This window comes from Alligator sinensis, unplaced genomic scaffold, assembly GCF_000455745.1.
Source record: "Alligator sinensis unplaced genomic scaffold, ASM45574v1 scaffold681_1, whole genome shotgun sequence".
In the NCBI taxonomy this organism is placed as follows: Eukaryota; Metazoa; Chordata; order Crocodylia; family Alligatoridae; genus Alligator; species Alligator sinensis.
This window is the reverse complement of record NW_005842315.1, coordinates 635804-653335: the sequence shown is the minus strand read 5'-3', so window position 1 is coordinate 653335 and position 17532 is coordinate 635804. Positions and strand designations below refer to the sequence as shown.

At 46.0% G+C, this 17532-nt stretch overlaps 1 protein-coding gene across 6 annotated transcripts in view; it reads right to left on the bottom strand.

Moving 5' to 3' along the window:
* FAM91A1 (family with sequence similarity 91 member A1) overlaps window positions 1-17532 on the bottom strand; it is a 51377-nt gene that overhangs the window by 8951 nt on the left and 24894 nt on the right. For all 6 annotated transcript variants that reach the window (XM_025209890.1, XM_025209891.1, XM_025209892.1 and 3 more), the window contains 7 exons: window positions 17071-17183; window positions 16427-16513; window positions 14136-14268; window positions 6850-6998; window positions 5441-5575; window positions 5048-5161; window positions 212-284 (listed from right to left, as the gene is read on the bottom strand). In XM_025209890.1, coding sequence (XP_025065675.1) covers window positions 212-284; window positions 5048-5161; window positions 5441-5575; window positions 6850-6998; window positions 14136-14268; window positions 16427-16513; window positions 17071-17183 — 804 coding nt within the window. The remainder of the gene's footprint in view (window positions 1-211; window positions 285-5047; window positions 5162-5440; window positions 5576-6849; window positions 6999-14135; window positions 14269-16426; window positions 16514-17070; window positions 17184-17532) is intronic.

Sequence of the window (17532 nt, the reverse complement as noted above, 5' to 3'; positions counted from 1 at the left end):
AAAGAAGGGGAGTCAAACACATTGGAAGTTGGAGGGACATTTATAGGGATGAAGTTTGCAAACAGCCTTTGAACGCAACATTTAAGAGATGTATGTGACTTTCACTTCAAAAGTTCAAATCAGCAACTTTGTTGGCTCTTGTATTAGCAAGTGGGTTTCAACAGGATTACTGCAAACACCTGTGGCAAAAGTCATATTAAAAGATAGTTACCTCCTTGTTGCTCTACTTCATCAAATGGAAAAGGTACATGCATTGTTTCCCCCATTCCGTGCATTCCATGTCCCTAAATACCAACAATGTTAAAGGGGAAAAAACAATTATATAGTTAATGCCACAGTTTGTTTTCTAAAGCACAAACAGAAAATGAGCTCAATAATGCTTATGTAACAAACAAGCAGACCAAAAAGAACATGCATACATTAAAAATTTCTGCTAGCCACAAGCTTTAAACAACTATTATTGTAAAGGAAAAAAAATGACACCATGGTAAAAGAGGACTATAGTTCTAAGTTTTAATATGCCCAACTACAAAAATTTATCATTGCTAATTAATTTCCAAATATCACTAGCATGGGGACAACCATCCAGAGCTGTACTCAAATAATTGCTTCTCTTTTCATTAAGGCAGATTTAGTCAGAGCTGTTTATATACACAGCATGAATGCTACATAATATGATTAACATTTGCTATTTGACTTACTAATTCTTTTGGTCACTTCAGTGGTTTAACAAGTCAAGATGCAATTTTCGTTGTTCACACCTAGTGTCACAGTAGGTTAATGAAAAAAAAAGATTCTGAAATTACTGACATCAATTACATGTCAGTAGTATCACTAAAGAACTTTTATTTCAGAGGTTTAAGAAGTATAAGAATTCTTTCCGAATCATATGCAATAGCAGTTTCTCTTAGCTACAATCCACTCTCTCACAAGTTGTGTGTGTGTGGGGGGGGGGGGGGGGGGGTTATGTTTTGTTTTTTATAGACAGGAAGGACAATCACAAAGCTACTTTTCATATGCTATTACCCCATGCTGCTCATCCATGTGGGTACCAAAGATACTGCCAGGGGAGACCATGAGCAGATCAAAAGTGCACAAGACTCTGGGTGAGCAAATGAAGGGGACAGGGACTCAGGTGGTATTTTCCTCGACCCTTCCAGTCAAAGGGAAGGGCCCAGGCAGAAGCAGATGCATCCTGCAAATTAATGGTGTCACTGCCAGGATTTGGCTGCTTTGACCACAGAATTTTGTTCCAGAAAGAAGGTTTGCTAGGAAGAGACACGATCCACCTGAGGAAGAGAGGGAAGAGCATCTCTGCAGACAGGCTTGCTAACTCAGTGAGGAGGGCTTTAAACTAGGTTTGCCAGGGGATAGAGACCAAAGTCCCTGATGTAAGTGGGGAAGTGGGTGACTGGGAAGAAGCACAAGCAGGAGTAGACAGTAGGAGAGGCCTTCTCATTCTTCCTCAGAAAGTAGGGCAATCAGCTGGTTACCTTAGGTGCCTCTATACAAATGGGATACAAGCATGAAAAACTGGAAGTCCTTGCACAGGCAAGGAACTATGATGTGATTGGAATAACAGAGACTTGGTGGAATAGCTCATATGACTGGAGCACTGTCAAGGATGAGTATACACTGTTCAGGAAGGACAGGCAGGGGAGAAGAGGAGTTGAGCTTTATGTAAAAGCCATATGATTGCTCAGAGCTCCACTGTGAGACTGGAGATAGGCTTGTTGAAAGTCTCTGGATCAGGGTCATAGGGGAGAGCAACAAAGGTGATGTCATGGTGGGGATCTGCTAGAGACCATGAGACCAGAAGGCTGAGGTGGATGAGGCTTTCTTCAAACAGCTGGTGGAAGGTTCCCCAATCACAGGCCCTGGTTCTCACGGAGGGCTTCAAATCACCCTGACATCTGCTGGGAGGGCAATACAGCAGTGCACAAGAAATCCAGGAAGTTTTTGGAGAGTGTTAGGAACAACTTTCTGGTGCAAGTGCTGGAGTGACCAACTAGGGGCCATGCTCTCCTTGACCTGCTGTTCAAAAACAGAAAAAAAAACTGATGGGGAATGCAGTATTGGATGGCAACTTGGGCAGCAGCAACCACAAGATGATTGAGTTCAGGACCCCGGGGGAAAGGAAGGAAGTAGAGCAGCACAGTATGCACCCTGGATTTCAGAAAAAGACAACTTCAGGGAACTATGGGCAGGATCCCTTGGGAGGCCAGTCTGAGAGGGAGAAGAGTCCAGAAGGGTTGGCTGTACTTTAAAAGAAACTTTACTGAGAGTGCAGGAACAAACAATCCTGATGTGCAGGAAGACTAGCAAGCGTGGCCGAAGAGCAACTGGGCTTAGCAGGGAATTCTTCAGTAAGATAAAACATAAAAAGGAAGCTTAAAAGTAGAAACTTGGATAAGCAACTAGTGAGGACTGGAAGAGTACTGCTCAGGCATACAGGATGAAATCAAGGAGGCCAAAACACAACTGGAGTTGCAGCTAGCAAGGGACATGAAGGGTAACAAGAAGGGTGTCTACAGGTGTCAGCAACAGGAGGAAGATTAGGAAAAATGAGGGAGGCAATCTAGTGACAGAGGATGCAGAAAAGGCTGAAGTACTCAATGCCTTTTTCACCTCAGTCTTCACAGGCAAGGTCAGCTCCCAGACTACTGCACGTGGCAGCACAGTCTGGGGAGGTGAGTAGTCAACCGTGGTGAAAGAACAGGTCAGGGACTACCTATGATGAGATGACTGGCTCTGTGGATGCAGGAAGAGCAATGAATATGACAACTTGACTTTAGCAAGGCTTTTCATATGGTCTCCCACAACGTTCTCACAACCAAGCTAAGGAAGTACAAGCTGGATGAATGAACTGTAAAGTGGACAGAAAGCTGGCTGGATTGTCAGGCTCAAAGAGTAGTAATCAATGGCTCAATATCTAGTTGGCAGCTGGTATTAAGTAGAGTGTCCCAGGGGTCAGTCCTGGGGCTGACACTGTTCAATATTTTCAATGACCTGGAAGTTGGGATGAAGTGCACCCTGGGCAATTTCACGGATGACACCAAGCTGGGGGAAGTAGTGGATATGCTGTACGGTAGGGCTAGGATTCAGAGAAACCTCGATAAATTGGAAGACTGGACCGAAATAAATCTCATGAGGTCCAACAAGGACAAGTGCAAAGTCCTGCACATAGGACAGAACAATACCATGCACCGGTACAGGCTGGGGACCAACTGTCTTAAGTAGCAGCTCTGCAGAAAAGCACCTGGGGTTTACAGTGAATAAGCTGAATATGAGACAACAGTGTGCCCTTGTTGCCAAGAAAGCTAATGGCATACTGGGCTACATTAGGAGAGTTGCCAGCAGATAGAGGGAAGTAGTTCTTCCCCTCTATTATGCACTGGTGAGGCCTCATCTGGAGTACTGTCTAGTTTTGGGGCCCCTGCTACTAAAAAGATACAGACAGGTTGAAAAGAGGCCAGCAGAGGGCAACAAAAATGGTTTGGAGGCTGGGGCACATGACTTCTGAACAGAGGCTGAGGGAGCTGAACTTATTTAGTCTGCAGAAGAGAAGACTGAGGGAAGATTCAATAGCTGCCTTTAACTACCTGAGGGGGGATCCAAAGAGGCTGGAGCTGGACTGTTCTCAGTGGTGACAGATGACAGAACAAGGAGCAATGGGCTCAAGCTGCAGCAAGGGAAGTTTACATTAGATATTAGGAAAAACCTCTCATTAGGAGGGTGGTGAAGCACTGGAACAGGTTACCCAGAGAGGTGGTGGAATCTCCATCCTTGGAGGTTTTTAAGGCCTGTCTTGACAAAGTTCTGGCTGGAACAATCTAGTTGGGGCTGGTCCTGCTTTGAGCAGGGGGTGGGACTAGATGACCTCCTGAGGTCCCTTCCAACCCTAATTTTCTATGATTCTTCTGTGGCCTTCAACCCTAGTGGTATCCTTCTCTTTGAAATGGTCTTCTAGATCTACGATTCCCACTACTTTGTAACACAGCTTAAATGCATCACACTCTCAGCCCCTCACGCTGAAATCTGTCCCCTCATTCTCGCTGTAACTGTTGCAACTCCCTTCTATAGGGCCTCAAATTGGATGCATCCGAGATCTTTAATTCAGTACTCTTTTTCACGTGCTTCTCTGGATGTGCTAACAGCCTTATTTTATATACTTCAGCAAATCTATATCACTAAAAGCTTTTAAGTTGCTTGAGTTTATCTTCCCTTTCAGGAGCTAATACAAATAGAGTAAGTCTTAAAAAGGAGTTCAGTATACATTTAGCTTGAAAGTTACTGGACAAGAAGATGCACTGAGCATGAACACCTTAGCATAAAAATTGTGCTAAGACTAAGGTATTTGGAAAAATTAAAAAAATTATACACACACGAGTTTTCAGTAAACACAGACCTTTGAAAAATGTGACATCGACATCCACAAGTAGGGTAGTTTTTTGATCACATATGTTCTGGCTGTATTTTATTAAACAGCAAGCATGTCAAACTCATTTGGCTTCATGGGCTGGATCTGGACAGTGAGACTTCTCACTGCTCCAGTGGTGGGGTGAGTAGCAGCAATGTTAACCCTCTGGGTGCTGGCCCTGCTAATACAGTGGTACTGGTAGCCACAGGGATTAATGTAACTGCAGAACTGCATCCCCAGCAAGGATTTTAACCCAGAAATTTTGTGGCAGGGCAAGTGGTGGCAGCATTTACCCACCCTGGTGTTGCCCCTGTTGACACGCACAGTCTGGCCACTGTGGGGCAGAGGGTTAAAGGTCACCACTCACCACACCACATGGGAAAATTTTCAACACCATGTGCTGCATTTGGAGGTGTGTCATCTGCACTGCAAAAACCCCAATGCGCCAGATACCCCACATCTGCAGGCTGTGTGTCTGACACCCCTGCTACGCAGATTATGTTTGAATCCTTATGGCTGTGTATAAGTGACAAATTTAGGGAGGCTTTTAAAATTAGTCTGATAGAGCAGCACAGATTATACAACAGAGTTGGAGTTATTTTATTATTCACAAAGAACACTTTATACCTGAATTAGCACAGCAGAATGTGTCAATGCATCATTCAACATTGCGAGCACATTTGAAGTTGGAACTATTCCTGGGTCGTGACCCCACGATGTTATTAATAGGCGATCATAACCCTACAAAACAGAAGTTAATGAGCTATTTACAGCAGTAATTCATTAGCCATGTTTATACAAGTAACAATATAAATTAGGTTAATCATGAATTTACAAGATATTACTGGCAGTAAGTACAGTTCTCTAGTGGTGTATTGTATCACTACTTGTGCTCATACTCCCCACTTTGTTAGAGACAGAAAATCCCCAAACTCAAAGATCTTAGATGCTAGTTTGTAGAGGATACATCTGAAGAAAATTCAGATTCCATTTTAAATGGGGGGGAGGAAGATAACATACCTGAAAAATATCGGGAAGCTTTCGAAGCCTTGTTCCTTTAGATAGCAACATAGATGGTGGTCCTTGTCCGGTAATATGGTAAATATACAATTTGAACCAGACTGAGCTAATTTCTGGTATAGCTGGTCCAATATGCTGGGGAAAGATTACCCAAAAGGTATGACAGAAAAGTATCACTTAAATTGCAGCTATTAAGTGTACAGCTACAGTTAAGAAGTCTGATAGGTCTCAGATAGGTCTCACACTGCCGTCAAGTGCAAAGATAAGCCAGCTGGTTTGACTGTAAAAAAGTCCAGCTACCCCAGAGAGCCTAGCTATGGCAGCATACAGCTCTCTGTATGGGCTAGTTTAGCCTGAATGATAGGCATAATCTGCAGTAGCCATTTCTCTACTGTTTGGTACACCATAACAGTGTTCCCTGCTAACAGATTACCAGCAGCAGCAATATCATTTCACTATCACATGGCAAACCCAAGCTCAAATCTTCAAGTCTGGCTGGTCCCCTGGGTACAGCAAAAAGCTGGAAAGACACATTTGCTTAAAATACTGGCTTTGTTGAACCTCCTACAGAACTAGTCTGCACACTGCTACCAAAAGCCATATAACCTTTGAATAGTCCTTCTTAAATCCTAAAGGGGCACACCCAAGGGTTTGGGAAAGAATAGCATACAAAATGTAAGCATTTGCAGCAATTAGGTGATCCTGACTACTGAAATAAATGATAAAATTCCATTCATTTCAAATGCTGCAGGGTTAGTGCTTTAATTTTCTAGGATTTCTTCAGGCTAGATATTCAATATCTATAATTATCTGCCGTGAGAAGGAATCACCACACCTTTATCATCAAGTTCCTTCTGAGATATTTGGTACGAAATTAAAATGGATTTTTATCCCAGGAAGAAACAATGCTATTGTAGAAAACAAAATTAAAGAGCTTTATCATGCCATTGTGCTTTTAATTAAGTACTCTTTTTATTCATGTTGAACAGCATGCAGATGTGGTGGACATAATCCTAAAGTACTCTACATTCTGCCAAAGTGAAACAATATATTTTATTTCCTGGTATTTACACAGAGAAAAGATAAGGCCATTGCCAAAGAGATCCTATTGAGAATAGGAATTTAAAACACAAATTTTGTTATTTGAACATCTGTCACTGCATTTCTTTAATTAGAGAGTTCATTACTCTGAAGGTATTAAATAAAGTTGACCTTAATGATGAACATACATATTATAAATTCAATGAACTCTGATTTTTGTGAGCTAGAATATTGTCATACATGCAAATAATTGGAATCAAATGTCCCAGTGAAGCTATGTTCAATTAAGAAGATCCAGATATAGCTACTTTAATATTAAAAGGTTTAAAAGCAAAATGCAATAGACTATCTTTGAAATGTGTTCACACCTGGGGAGTACAGCTGCTGATGGGTCGGATTTCATTGGTAAGAGGTGCCATGGAGACAAGCAGGGTATAATTTTTATTTAGCACTCTGCTGCAAGTAGCTGGATCTAAGCCAAGCAAACTCTCGCACCGTAAGAGATCCAATGGGTAACCTAGGTTAATAAGGTCAAAAAAAAAATTAGCAGTTAGGTAAGTAGTAGCTTTTATGACCTCAGAAAAGCAGGGTTGCAAGGGACCTCAAAGTAATCTAGTCCAGCTCCCTGTTCAAGGCAGGATCATCCCTGACTAAACCAGCCCAGCCAAGTAGCTGTGTAACCTGCTCTGAAAAACTTCTAAGGATAGAGATTCTACCATTTTTCTTGGTAGGCTGATCTAGTGCTTGACCACCCTCAAAGTCAGAAAGTTCCTCTTAATCTCCAACCTAAATTTCCCCGGCTGCAGCTCGATTCTATTGCTTCTAGTACTGCTGCCTACAGCCAAAGAAAAGCCAATCTCCATGCTCTGTATAATCACGTTTCATGTAACGGCAAACTATTACCAAATCCTCCCTCAGTCTGCTCTTCTTCAGACTAAATAACCTTAGCTTTTTCAGCCTTTCTTCATAAGTCATGCTTCCCAGACCTCTAATTATTTTTGTTCCTCTCCATCAATTTGTCCACATCCTTCCTGAAGTGTGGGGCCCAAAACAGGACACAGTGCTTCAGGTGAGGCTTTACCAGTGCTGAACAGAGCAAAAAAACCATTTCCCTTGATTTGCAAGTGACACTCCTGGTAATACAACCCAGGATACTGTTGGACTTCTGGCAAAAAAGAGCACGCTGTTGGCTCAAATTCACCTTATAGTTTGTTGTAACCCCCAGATCCTTCTGTATAGTACTGCAGTCTCAGTCATTCCCTAGTCTGTATTTGTACATGCAATTATTCTGTCCTAAATGCAGGTCTTTACACTTGTCCCTGCTGAATCTCATCTGGTTGATTGCAAACCACGTTTCCATTTCTATGCAGGTCATTCTGGATCCTAGCCCTGCCCTCCAGAGCATCTGCAATTACACCCAACTTGGTGTCATCTGGAAAATTTGCAAAACATACATTTGATCCCATCATACAAATCTTCAATGAAGACGTTAAACCAAGGATGGCCTGCAGGCCAGCTTCAACTAGCCAACTGATTTTATGTGGCCCACCTGTGGGTGGCAGCACCATACAGCTGGCCCTGGGTGAGCTATGTTTAGGCCCTGGCCTCTGCTGGCCAGCAGCGCTGGACTGCGTATCCCAGGAGCCACAGTGGATGCTGGGGAGAAGCAGCCCTGTGGCAGGGCTGTGTGGCAGGCCCTAGGTGAGCTGCACTTGGGCCCTAGTAGCTCTGGCTCTTGTGCAGCATGAGGCAGGGCTGCTTCTGTCCAGCAGCTGTCAAGGCACGAGTGCAACTCGTCCAATCCCTGCATGTGCATGCGTGCATGGCCCTCAACAGCTCACCAAGAATCATTAAGTAGCCCTCCAGGCCAAATAATGGCCCACCCCCATGTTAAACAATGCTCGACCCAGGACAGACCCCCAGGGAACCGCCACTTGATACCTCCTCCCAACTAGACACTGAGCCATTGAGATTACTCACTGTGTAGGATGATCCAACCAGTTACATATTCACCTTACAGTACTTTCACCTAGTCTGTTTTTTTCTTAGCTTGTTAATGACAATTTTGTATTAGATTGCGTCAAAAGCTTTGCGAAAAAGTCAAGGTATACCACATCCACTGCTCTTCACCTCATTCACAGAGGCTCTATCATAAAAGGAAATCAGGTTGGTACTTTACCAGTGGACTCTTTAAGGACTTGTTTCATGTTGGGCTCCGGGAGCAGCACGAGACACACGGGTGCAAACCCATCATACTCCTGCACCCTGAAGCCCTCCAGTGACCCCCAGCAGCCGTGGAGCATCCGCAACTGACCCAGCAGAGCTGAAGGTGAGAGGGGCCCATGGTTGGAGGGGTCTAGCACAGCTGCGGGGAGTCAGCTGAGAGGAGTTGCAAAGCGTATCACCCTACCCCGGATCCTACTTCGCTTAGCCCCCCCGGGAGCCGTGCAAACAGGCACGCTTGTCTGCCCGGCATGCGAGTTAGCACGGGAGTTTGTGCAGGACGGCAAGCAGGAGGGCCCGAGGCTCTGGGCACTGAGCCATAGCCAAGGGTCTGCATAGTAGTAGCCAGACTACTACAAGACCCATGGTGGGTGGGACACATTGCAACCCGAGGCTCCCCCCTGCACCTGAACTCCCCTGCTCCGACACTACTGGGGTCTCCACTCAAATGAAGCCCATGGTTTTGGCCTGTACCCAGACGGAGCCTGCAGTCCCTGCCCCCTCCTGAATGTCCTTGCGGTCCCTGACCCTCGGCCTCGGCCTCCACTCAGACGGAGCCCCCGGCTCCTTGTGGAGACTGCCTAGCAAGATTGCAGGCAGCTGGGTTTGGGGGCACTGATACCACCCCTTGTGGGGTATGCTCAGTGGTGAATGCCCTGGAGTGCCAGATTAGGGAACTCCAGGTGACGGTCCAGCGACTGCGCTCCATTAGGGATGCGGAGCAGGAGCTGGACTCTTACTTTCGGGCTCTCTATCCGATGGCTCATGACGGAGTGGTGGAACCTAAGAACCGCTACGAAGTCCAGCCTGAGGTTGCCTGGATGACGGTTGTCTCCGGCCCAAAGGGGTGCAGCACCAGGGTCACCACTCCCCTGGAGCTGCACAACCACTTTGCACCTCCCACATGAACGGAGCCAGCCATCCCGCCGGCTCCAGCCTGTGAGGACGCAGGGCCACCAGCACCTGTGTCTAGAAGAAGGTGCAGAGTTATAGTGGTGGGTGACTCCCTCCTTGGGGGGACTGAGGGAGCAATCTGTCACCCTCACCCCCTGGCCCATGAGGTCAGCTGCCTGCCTGGAACTCGTGTCCAGGGCGTGATGGAGAGGATCCCCAAACTCATCCGGCCCTCCGACCACCATCCCATGCTCCTCATCCACGTGGGGACCAATTACACGGCACGGAGAAGTCCAGGCCAGGCCATGCGTGACTACAGGGCTCTAGGACCTGGGCTCAAGGGTCTGGGGGCACAGATAGATTTCTCCTCAATCCTCCCTGTCGCAGGACATGGGCTCCGGAGGGACAGGTGCATCGGGGAGGTGAATAGACGACTCCGGTGATGGTGCCATCGCGAGGGGTTTGGTTTCGACCACAGCCCGCACTTCAGGGAGAGTGGACTGTTGGGAAGGGATGGCCTGCACCTCACCTGGAAAGGGAAGCAGGTCTTTTCGGCCAGGATAGCTGACCTTCTTGACAGGACTTTAAAAATTGAGACCACTGCGGCACAGGCGGTCTACTAACAGTTTTACCCCAGGTCATGTCAGCTGCACTACCAATACCTTGGGCAGCCTATGAGATCCCACCCTGGCGACAGCCCAAAGAAAGGCCCCTCATAACCCCTTAGGGAAGCATTGGGCTTCACATGGCAGACAACTGTCCGTACACAAATGCCAGGAGCTTGGGAAACAAGCATGAGTAACTGGCCCTTCTCCTAATGCGATAATGACTACGGCCTTGTAGGAATTACCGAGACCTGGCGGGACTCCACCTATGATCGGTCGGTGGCAGTCGAGGGTTACACTGTATATAGGACAGACCGTGTGGGGAAGAGGGGTGGGGGTGTTGCTCTCTACATCAAAAATCAGTTCACCTCTCTGCAGATTGAGTTTCCAAACCAGGAAGGGCATCCTGAGACCCTCTGGGTCAAGATACAAAGAGAACATGGGGAGGGTGACTTACTTGTAGGAGTCTACTATAGACCCCCCACCAAGAGGAAAACCTAGATCAGGAATTCATTAGGGAACTGGTCAAAGCCACACGCTCCTGATGGCTGATCGTCATGGGAGACTTCAACTTCCCTGACATCTCTTGGGATGATTGCACAGCCAAATCTGACAGGTCACATAGTTTTCTCACGTGAATCGATGACCTCTACCTAACCCAGGAGGTCTACTGGTTAACTAGGGGAGAGGCATTGCTGGATCTGGTCCTGGCCAAAGGGGAGGACCTGGTGAGCGACCTGTGGATCAAAGGGAAATTTGGTGACAGCGACCATGAATTGGTCGCCTCCTTAGTTCACCAAAGAGCAGGCAAACCCCTCAGTAAAACAGAAGTCCTTAACTTTAGGAAGGCAGACTTCTGCAAACTGAGAGAACTGGTCAGTCAGGCAATCAGAGGCCATACCCCCACAGAAAAGGGAGTACATGATGGTCATTGCTCAAAAATATAATCTTTGAAGCACAGGTGAAAGCCACCCCTTTTCGCAAGCAATGCAGTCAACGAGCAAGGAAGCCCCTATGGCTAAATAAGGAACTGTTGAACCTCATTAAGCTCAAAAGAGCAGCCTACACCAGCTGGAAAACAGGAAGCATTACCAAAAAGGATTACCCTGCACTCGCCCACACCTGCAGAGAGTGGTCAATAGAAGCGAAGGCACAAACCAAACTTAGGCTTGCCGCGGGGATCAAGGACAACAAAAAGTCCTTCTTTAGATATGGGGGAAGTAGGAAAAAGAACAAGGACAGTATTGGGCCCCTGAGAGATCCAACGGGACAACTGACATCAGATGCCCAAGGAAGGGCCAATCTCCTAAATGACTTTTTAACATTTGTTTTTCACCCTCCCACGAGGATCACACTGCCAGGAATGGCACAAACCAATTTGGGAGTGGGTGACTGGCCCAAAATTGATGTAGATCAGGTGAGGGAACACCTTGAGAAACTGGACATGCACAAGTCCGCAGGCCCAGATGGAATGCACCCAAGGGTCTTGAAAGAGCTAGCAGACATCACTGCATCCCCTTAGCAGGAATATTTGAAAAATTGTGGTGCTCGGGCAAGGTCCCAGATGACTGGAAATGAGCCAACATGGTTCCTATCTACAAGAAAGGGAGGAGGGATAAGCCAGGGAACTATAGACCAACCAGTCTGATGTCCATGCCCAAAAAAATTCTGGAGAAAATTGTCAAGGAATCCATTAATGCTAGACTAACAGAAGGCAAGCTTCTGAATGCCAACCAACATGGCTTTGTGACTGGCAGGCCTTGCCTGACCAACCTCATCTCCTTCTATGACCAGGTAACATTATGCCCTGGATAAGGGAAATGATAAGTACATCATTTATCTGGACTTCAAGAAGGCCTTTGACCTAGTTCTCCATGATGTCCTCATGGTTAAGCTGGGAAACTGCGGCTCTAGATCATCATACGGTCCGATGGCTAAGCAACTGGCTACAGGGTCGGACCCAAAAAGTACTAGATGAAGGGAGAAAATCAACATGGCACAGTGTTACCAGTGGAGTCCCTCAGGGCTTGGTACTCGGGCCAGCACTCTTTAACATTTTCATCAATGATCTAGATTCGGGAGTCAGATGTGAACTGGCCAAGTTCGCGGACGATACCAAACTATGGGGGAGGGCCATCACACCGCAGGACGGGTTGGGAATACAGGCCCATTTGAACACAATCTCAAGGTGAGCGGACCAAAACCAGATGGCTTTTAATACAGAGAAGTGCAAGGTGCTGCACCTCGGTAGGAAGAATCCTCAACATACTAACAGGCTCGACGGTGCTACGCTGGCTAGCACCATGACCAAAAGGGACTTGGGTGTCTTGACTGACCACAAGATGAATACGAGCCACCAATGCGATGTGGTGGCAGGCAAAGCTAACCAAACTCTGGCATGCATCCACTGATGCATCTCAAGCAAAACCAGGGAAGTCATCCTCCCATTTTACTCAGGCTTGATGAGACCGCAGCTAGAGTACTGCATCCAGTACTGGGCCCCCCGCTTCAGGAAGGATGTGGAGAAGCTTGAGAGAGTCCAAAGGAGAGCCACTCATATGATCCAAGGCCTGGAGGGAAGGCCGTATAAGGAGAGGCTGAGGGACCTGCGACTCTTCAGTCTGGAGAAGAGAAGGCTCAGGGGGAACTTGGTGGCAGCCTACAACTTCATAAGAGGGGCACATCAGGACCTCGGAGAACATCTATTCACCAGAGCTCCCCAAGGGATAACAAGGTCTAATGACCATAAACTCCAGGAAGGCTGATTTAGACTGGATATTAGAAAAAAATTCTTTGTGTGTCCAGAGTCTGGAGCAAACTCCCCCCAGAGGTGGTGCAAGCACCTGCTCTGGATTCCTTAAAAAAGAAAAAAAAAAAAAAAAAAAAAAAAAAAACCAGAGGGATTTTTTTTTTTCGGGGGTACTTGATCCCAGCTGACTTCCCACCTATGGCAGGGGGCTGGACCCAATGATCTCTTGAGGTCCCTTCCAGCCCTAATGTCTATGAAATCTATGGAATCTTTCCAGGCATTGAGGTCAGGCTGACCAGTCTAAATTCCCCAGCTCCTCCTTTTTCCCTTTCTTAAAAGACAGGCATTATGTTTGCCCCATTCCAATAATCTGGAACCTCACCCAATCTCCATAAATTACAGAGGATAGCTAATGGCTCTGAAATTACCACAGCCAACTCCTTCAGCTTTCCACAGACTAAATATTTTAAGGGGCCGAGCCCTTCCAGCTCCTATGTATAACTAGCATGGCAGATAACACCTGGCAAGATCAGTCATATGAAAGGAAAACACTGACTACAAGTCTGATGATTTAGCTTTCATTTAGATGCTGTGCATTTTAGCCTCCTCCAAAAGATAAGCAGCTAAAGCAATAGCAAAATAAATCACTGGATTTCATTTTGAAGATGGCTACTTGCAGTTAAATAAACCTAGAATAACATTTTGGAAGAGTGGGATTTTCCGAGACATAAAAGGGCAACAAGCCATTTAATGCCTTTTTAAAAACAGAGTTGTACCCAACTCTTTGGAGCCTTTGAAAATCTTCTCTTTAGTGCATTTTTGCATGAATAACTATACTCCTTAACTGTTCTTCAATGTTTAGTCAAGAACCAATCCCCTCTCAGTCCAATTTGTCCTTAAGTCTTGTAATGAAGTTACTCAGTCTTTATACATAAGACCACTGCTATGCAACTGATAGATGTCATTCAAAATAAAAGCCAGTTACGAGGCCAAAAACAAGTAGTAGTAAGTTCTGTGGCCCCACGTCAGGAAAACCATCCCTGCTAAATAGGCTGCTAAATTCTTTCCTGAACAGAAATTTAATTGGGAAAAGTCTTCATGCTTAAAGTGAACAAACAAGAAGTAAACACGCTTAACTCTTAATAGATTGGACAGATCTCCCCAACAGGAATTTTCACTGTACCGTTATTTGGTTGTTCAAGTTGTGCAGTTTGTGCCACTAGGTCCTTATTATGCCGCAAAAACAGAATTGTGTTTCTCAGGGTAAGTGCATGATCAAAGTATCTCTGTGCCTCCCCTTCACCAGTGCTTTGAACCTAAACAAAAAATGATACGAATGCATTTAGTGAATTGCTTAACTGTTTTTTTTTTAAATCATCTTCTGAAATTGTCATTAACTCATTAATCTGTAATTAAATGATACAATTGTGCATACACTTTCCAACAAAGGGGTTTAAAGCAACCACAGCGAAGGAGTTATCTGGCAAAGCTTGCCAAATACCAAAATATACACACAAAAGCAAACCATAACCATTTGGGTGAGACTGCTAGACTTCAGCCCTAAAACAGTCATTTGTATTCAAAAGCATAATGGGTTGACAAATAAAGCCACAGCAATTATAGAGATTTTGCAAGTGTAACTTTACAACCATCTTAAAGGACATGGCTTAGTTTCTTTATGCCGCTCATCTACCCTAATTGAAAGGCTTATTGTTTATACCTTCCAATCTTTAATGGCCACATTTTCAGCACTGTGTGCACAAAGTACGTGCTTGTTTATGAAGACTCAAATTCAGCACAGAGAGAAGCAAATAACTGCCATTTATTGGGTCAGATGTGTCATACAATTGCAGAGGGCAGATGTTGACCAGGAGAGTGAACAGAGCATGACCAGGGTTTTTTTCCCCATGGTTCCTTTCCCACTTGCAGCCTCCAACATAAGATCCAGGAAGTTCTGAATCAGATTGCCACCACAAAAAAAAGTCAATAGCTGTGTGCACATACAGCCAGGGGTTGTTTGCCCATCAGGGATTATGATGGGTCAATCAATGTATTTGCATGTCATCCTTGGCTGACTACACTTTTGCACATGCATACTACAGGTTCACCGATACATCAGTCCATATCCTATTGGCACCAATAAAAGGAAAATTGACATTAACAGCAAATCGGCTTTTTTGGCTGATGTGCCTGATAATCACTAATAAATGCCACATGCATGCGCGCAGGCACAGCATGTACACCGCTAGCACGGCAACTTAGAGAGCAGCATCCAGTTGGTAAGTCTGTTGGAAGGGAAGGGAAGGGAAGGGAAGGGAAATTGAGGCCCCCCGTAGTGAGGGAGGAGGGGAGGTGGGGCTGCCAACCGGGCGGGACAGGGTGCAGGACGGAGCTGTGAGCAGCTCATCTAGGGGCACAAGGGGAGAGGGGCTCCCACCAGTGTGTACACCCCCAGGGGAGGCATGGGGTGGGGCATGTGCCCCCTGGATCTGTGAACAGGGCGAGCACAGGCTGCCACTGTGGGCTAGAGCTAGGGGTTGCACCAGGCTCTTCGGGGGGGGGGGGGGGGGGGGGTTTGAGACGGGCAGCAGCAGCGCTGGGAGGGGTGCAACAGGGGGCTACAGCAAATTCTGGGGACCTCTATCTGCACCCCCAAGCCTCCCGCTCCTCCCCCCACCCCCCCAAAGAGACTTACCAGCCGGATGTTGCTCTCCATGCTGCCAGGCTGCATATCAACAACTGAATTGGTTCTGGCCGATATGGCTCCTTAATAAGGCAGCCATCGGTATCAGCCCAAAAAATCTTTAATTGGCGCACTCCTAATACACACCCAATAAACTTGGCCCTAAAAAAAGTCGCTACTGACATAAACACCTAGAATACACACTACCCTAAAGGTCAAACTATATGGGTCAAGTATGCTCAGGGATCCATAAAAATGGGCTCCTAAATAAAATATCAGGCTGTATCCAGACAAAAGCAGACTTTTGGTTGTCTGGGGACAAGTAGCAGTGGCACACCTGTGCCACGTGCACCCTGGCGCATAGCAGGTTACTCCAGGTGGGGTAGGGGAAGCTAGGACCAGCAACTGTGCTGGCCCCAGCAGCCTTACCTGGGGTCCTGGGGACTAGGGAAACTGAAGCTGCAGCACCGCCACAGCTGGGAGCATGGCTGACAGCCAAAGTGTGGCTCCAGCTGGCCAGGCTCCGGTTTTGGGAGGCACGCACTGCCACCACATGTACCACCCCACTCTTTTTCTGTGCAGGTTTTTTTTTTTAACCCCAGGATACCTACAAAGAAGCAGCACAGCACCACATACCACACCGCCAAGTTTGTCTGGATGGGTCACAATCAATGTATTTGGCCTCTTTGGCCTCAGAGGCTAAAATACATTTTCTAATACCGATAGGGAAAAAAGGAAAAGGGTTAAAAGTTTGAAAAAAAGCTTTTGACCCTCCATCCAAAGCAAGTTACCTTCTCAAGTTCTACAAGAAAACTGTCCAGAGACTCATCTGATAATTTTCCAACTTCAAACATGGTGACTGCATGACTTTTCAAGTTCTGTAGCAATAAAATCCACATAAAGTTAAAAAAATTAACTCAGAGGGGAAAGCAAGAGATCTAATACAGGCATGTCGCATCTTACACAGGGGTTAGGTTCAGAGGTCAGCGCATAAGGCGAAAATAGCATATAGTCAAATTGCCAGCAATCTGACTAGCGGTGACTGCCTCTGCCTCCAAAACCTCCTGCTGCCGCCACAGAGCCATGGTTGGAGCTGTGCAGCCAGCGGCAGCGGCGCAGCACGGGGTTGGGGGAAGGGAGGGGATGGCTGCGTACTGCCGGGCCACCACCACACTGCTAAAACCTCCCGCCACCGCCGCAAACTCAAGCCCCACCCCCTCCCACCCCGCATATAGTTGAATACGCACAAGTTAAATGCGTGTATGACACGACTGTACCGTATACATTTTTGTTACATTAGCAACAGACTTCAGGCATCCGAACAAACAAAAGATCAAACAAATACAGAAAATTCTAAAATAGTCAGAGCAGCATTATACTAAATGCCATAAAACATTTAGTCTTAGCATGGATAAAAGAGAACAATTTCACCTACTGGTGAAAGATTCCCCATCATCAAAAAGGCAGTGAGAGTTGAATCGAACAGGAAGGCAATACGCTTTGTGTGTCCACTGGACAGACTCAAGCTGCTCACGCTGGCTGTGTCAGCTAATAAAATAAAGAGAGAAAAGTTATTTTGTTCATTTTATTTCATAATAAGTTTCCTTTAAGCAAGTCCTAAAAATCACAGAAATAGTGTAGTTTTTTCAGTATATGTATAGATCTAAGTATTATATACACTTCCTCATTGTTACTAAGCCACTATATATCATTTTAATTCCAAAATTAAAAGTGGTCAACTTAATATTTCATTAGTCACATCTTCTACCATTCATAATGCAGACTGATTAAAATAGTAACTCTGGGGGAAATAAGGCAGGGAGAACTGAAAAAAAAAAATCAAAAAGGAAAGCCAGGGTATCCAATAACAACTGCTCTCATAATCAGCTTCTCTGTC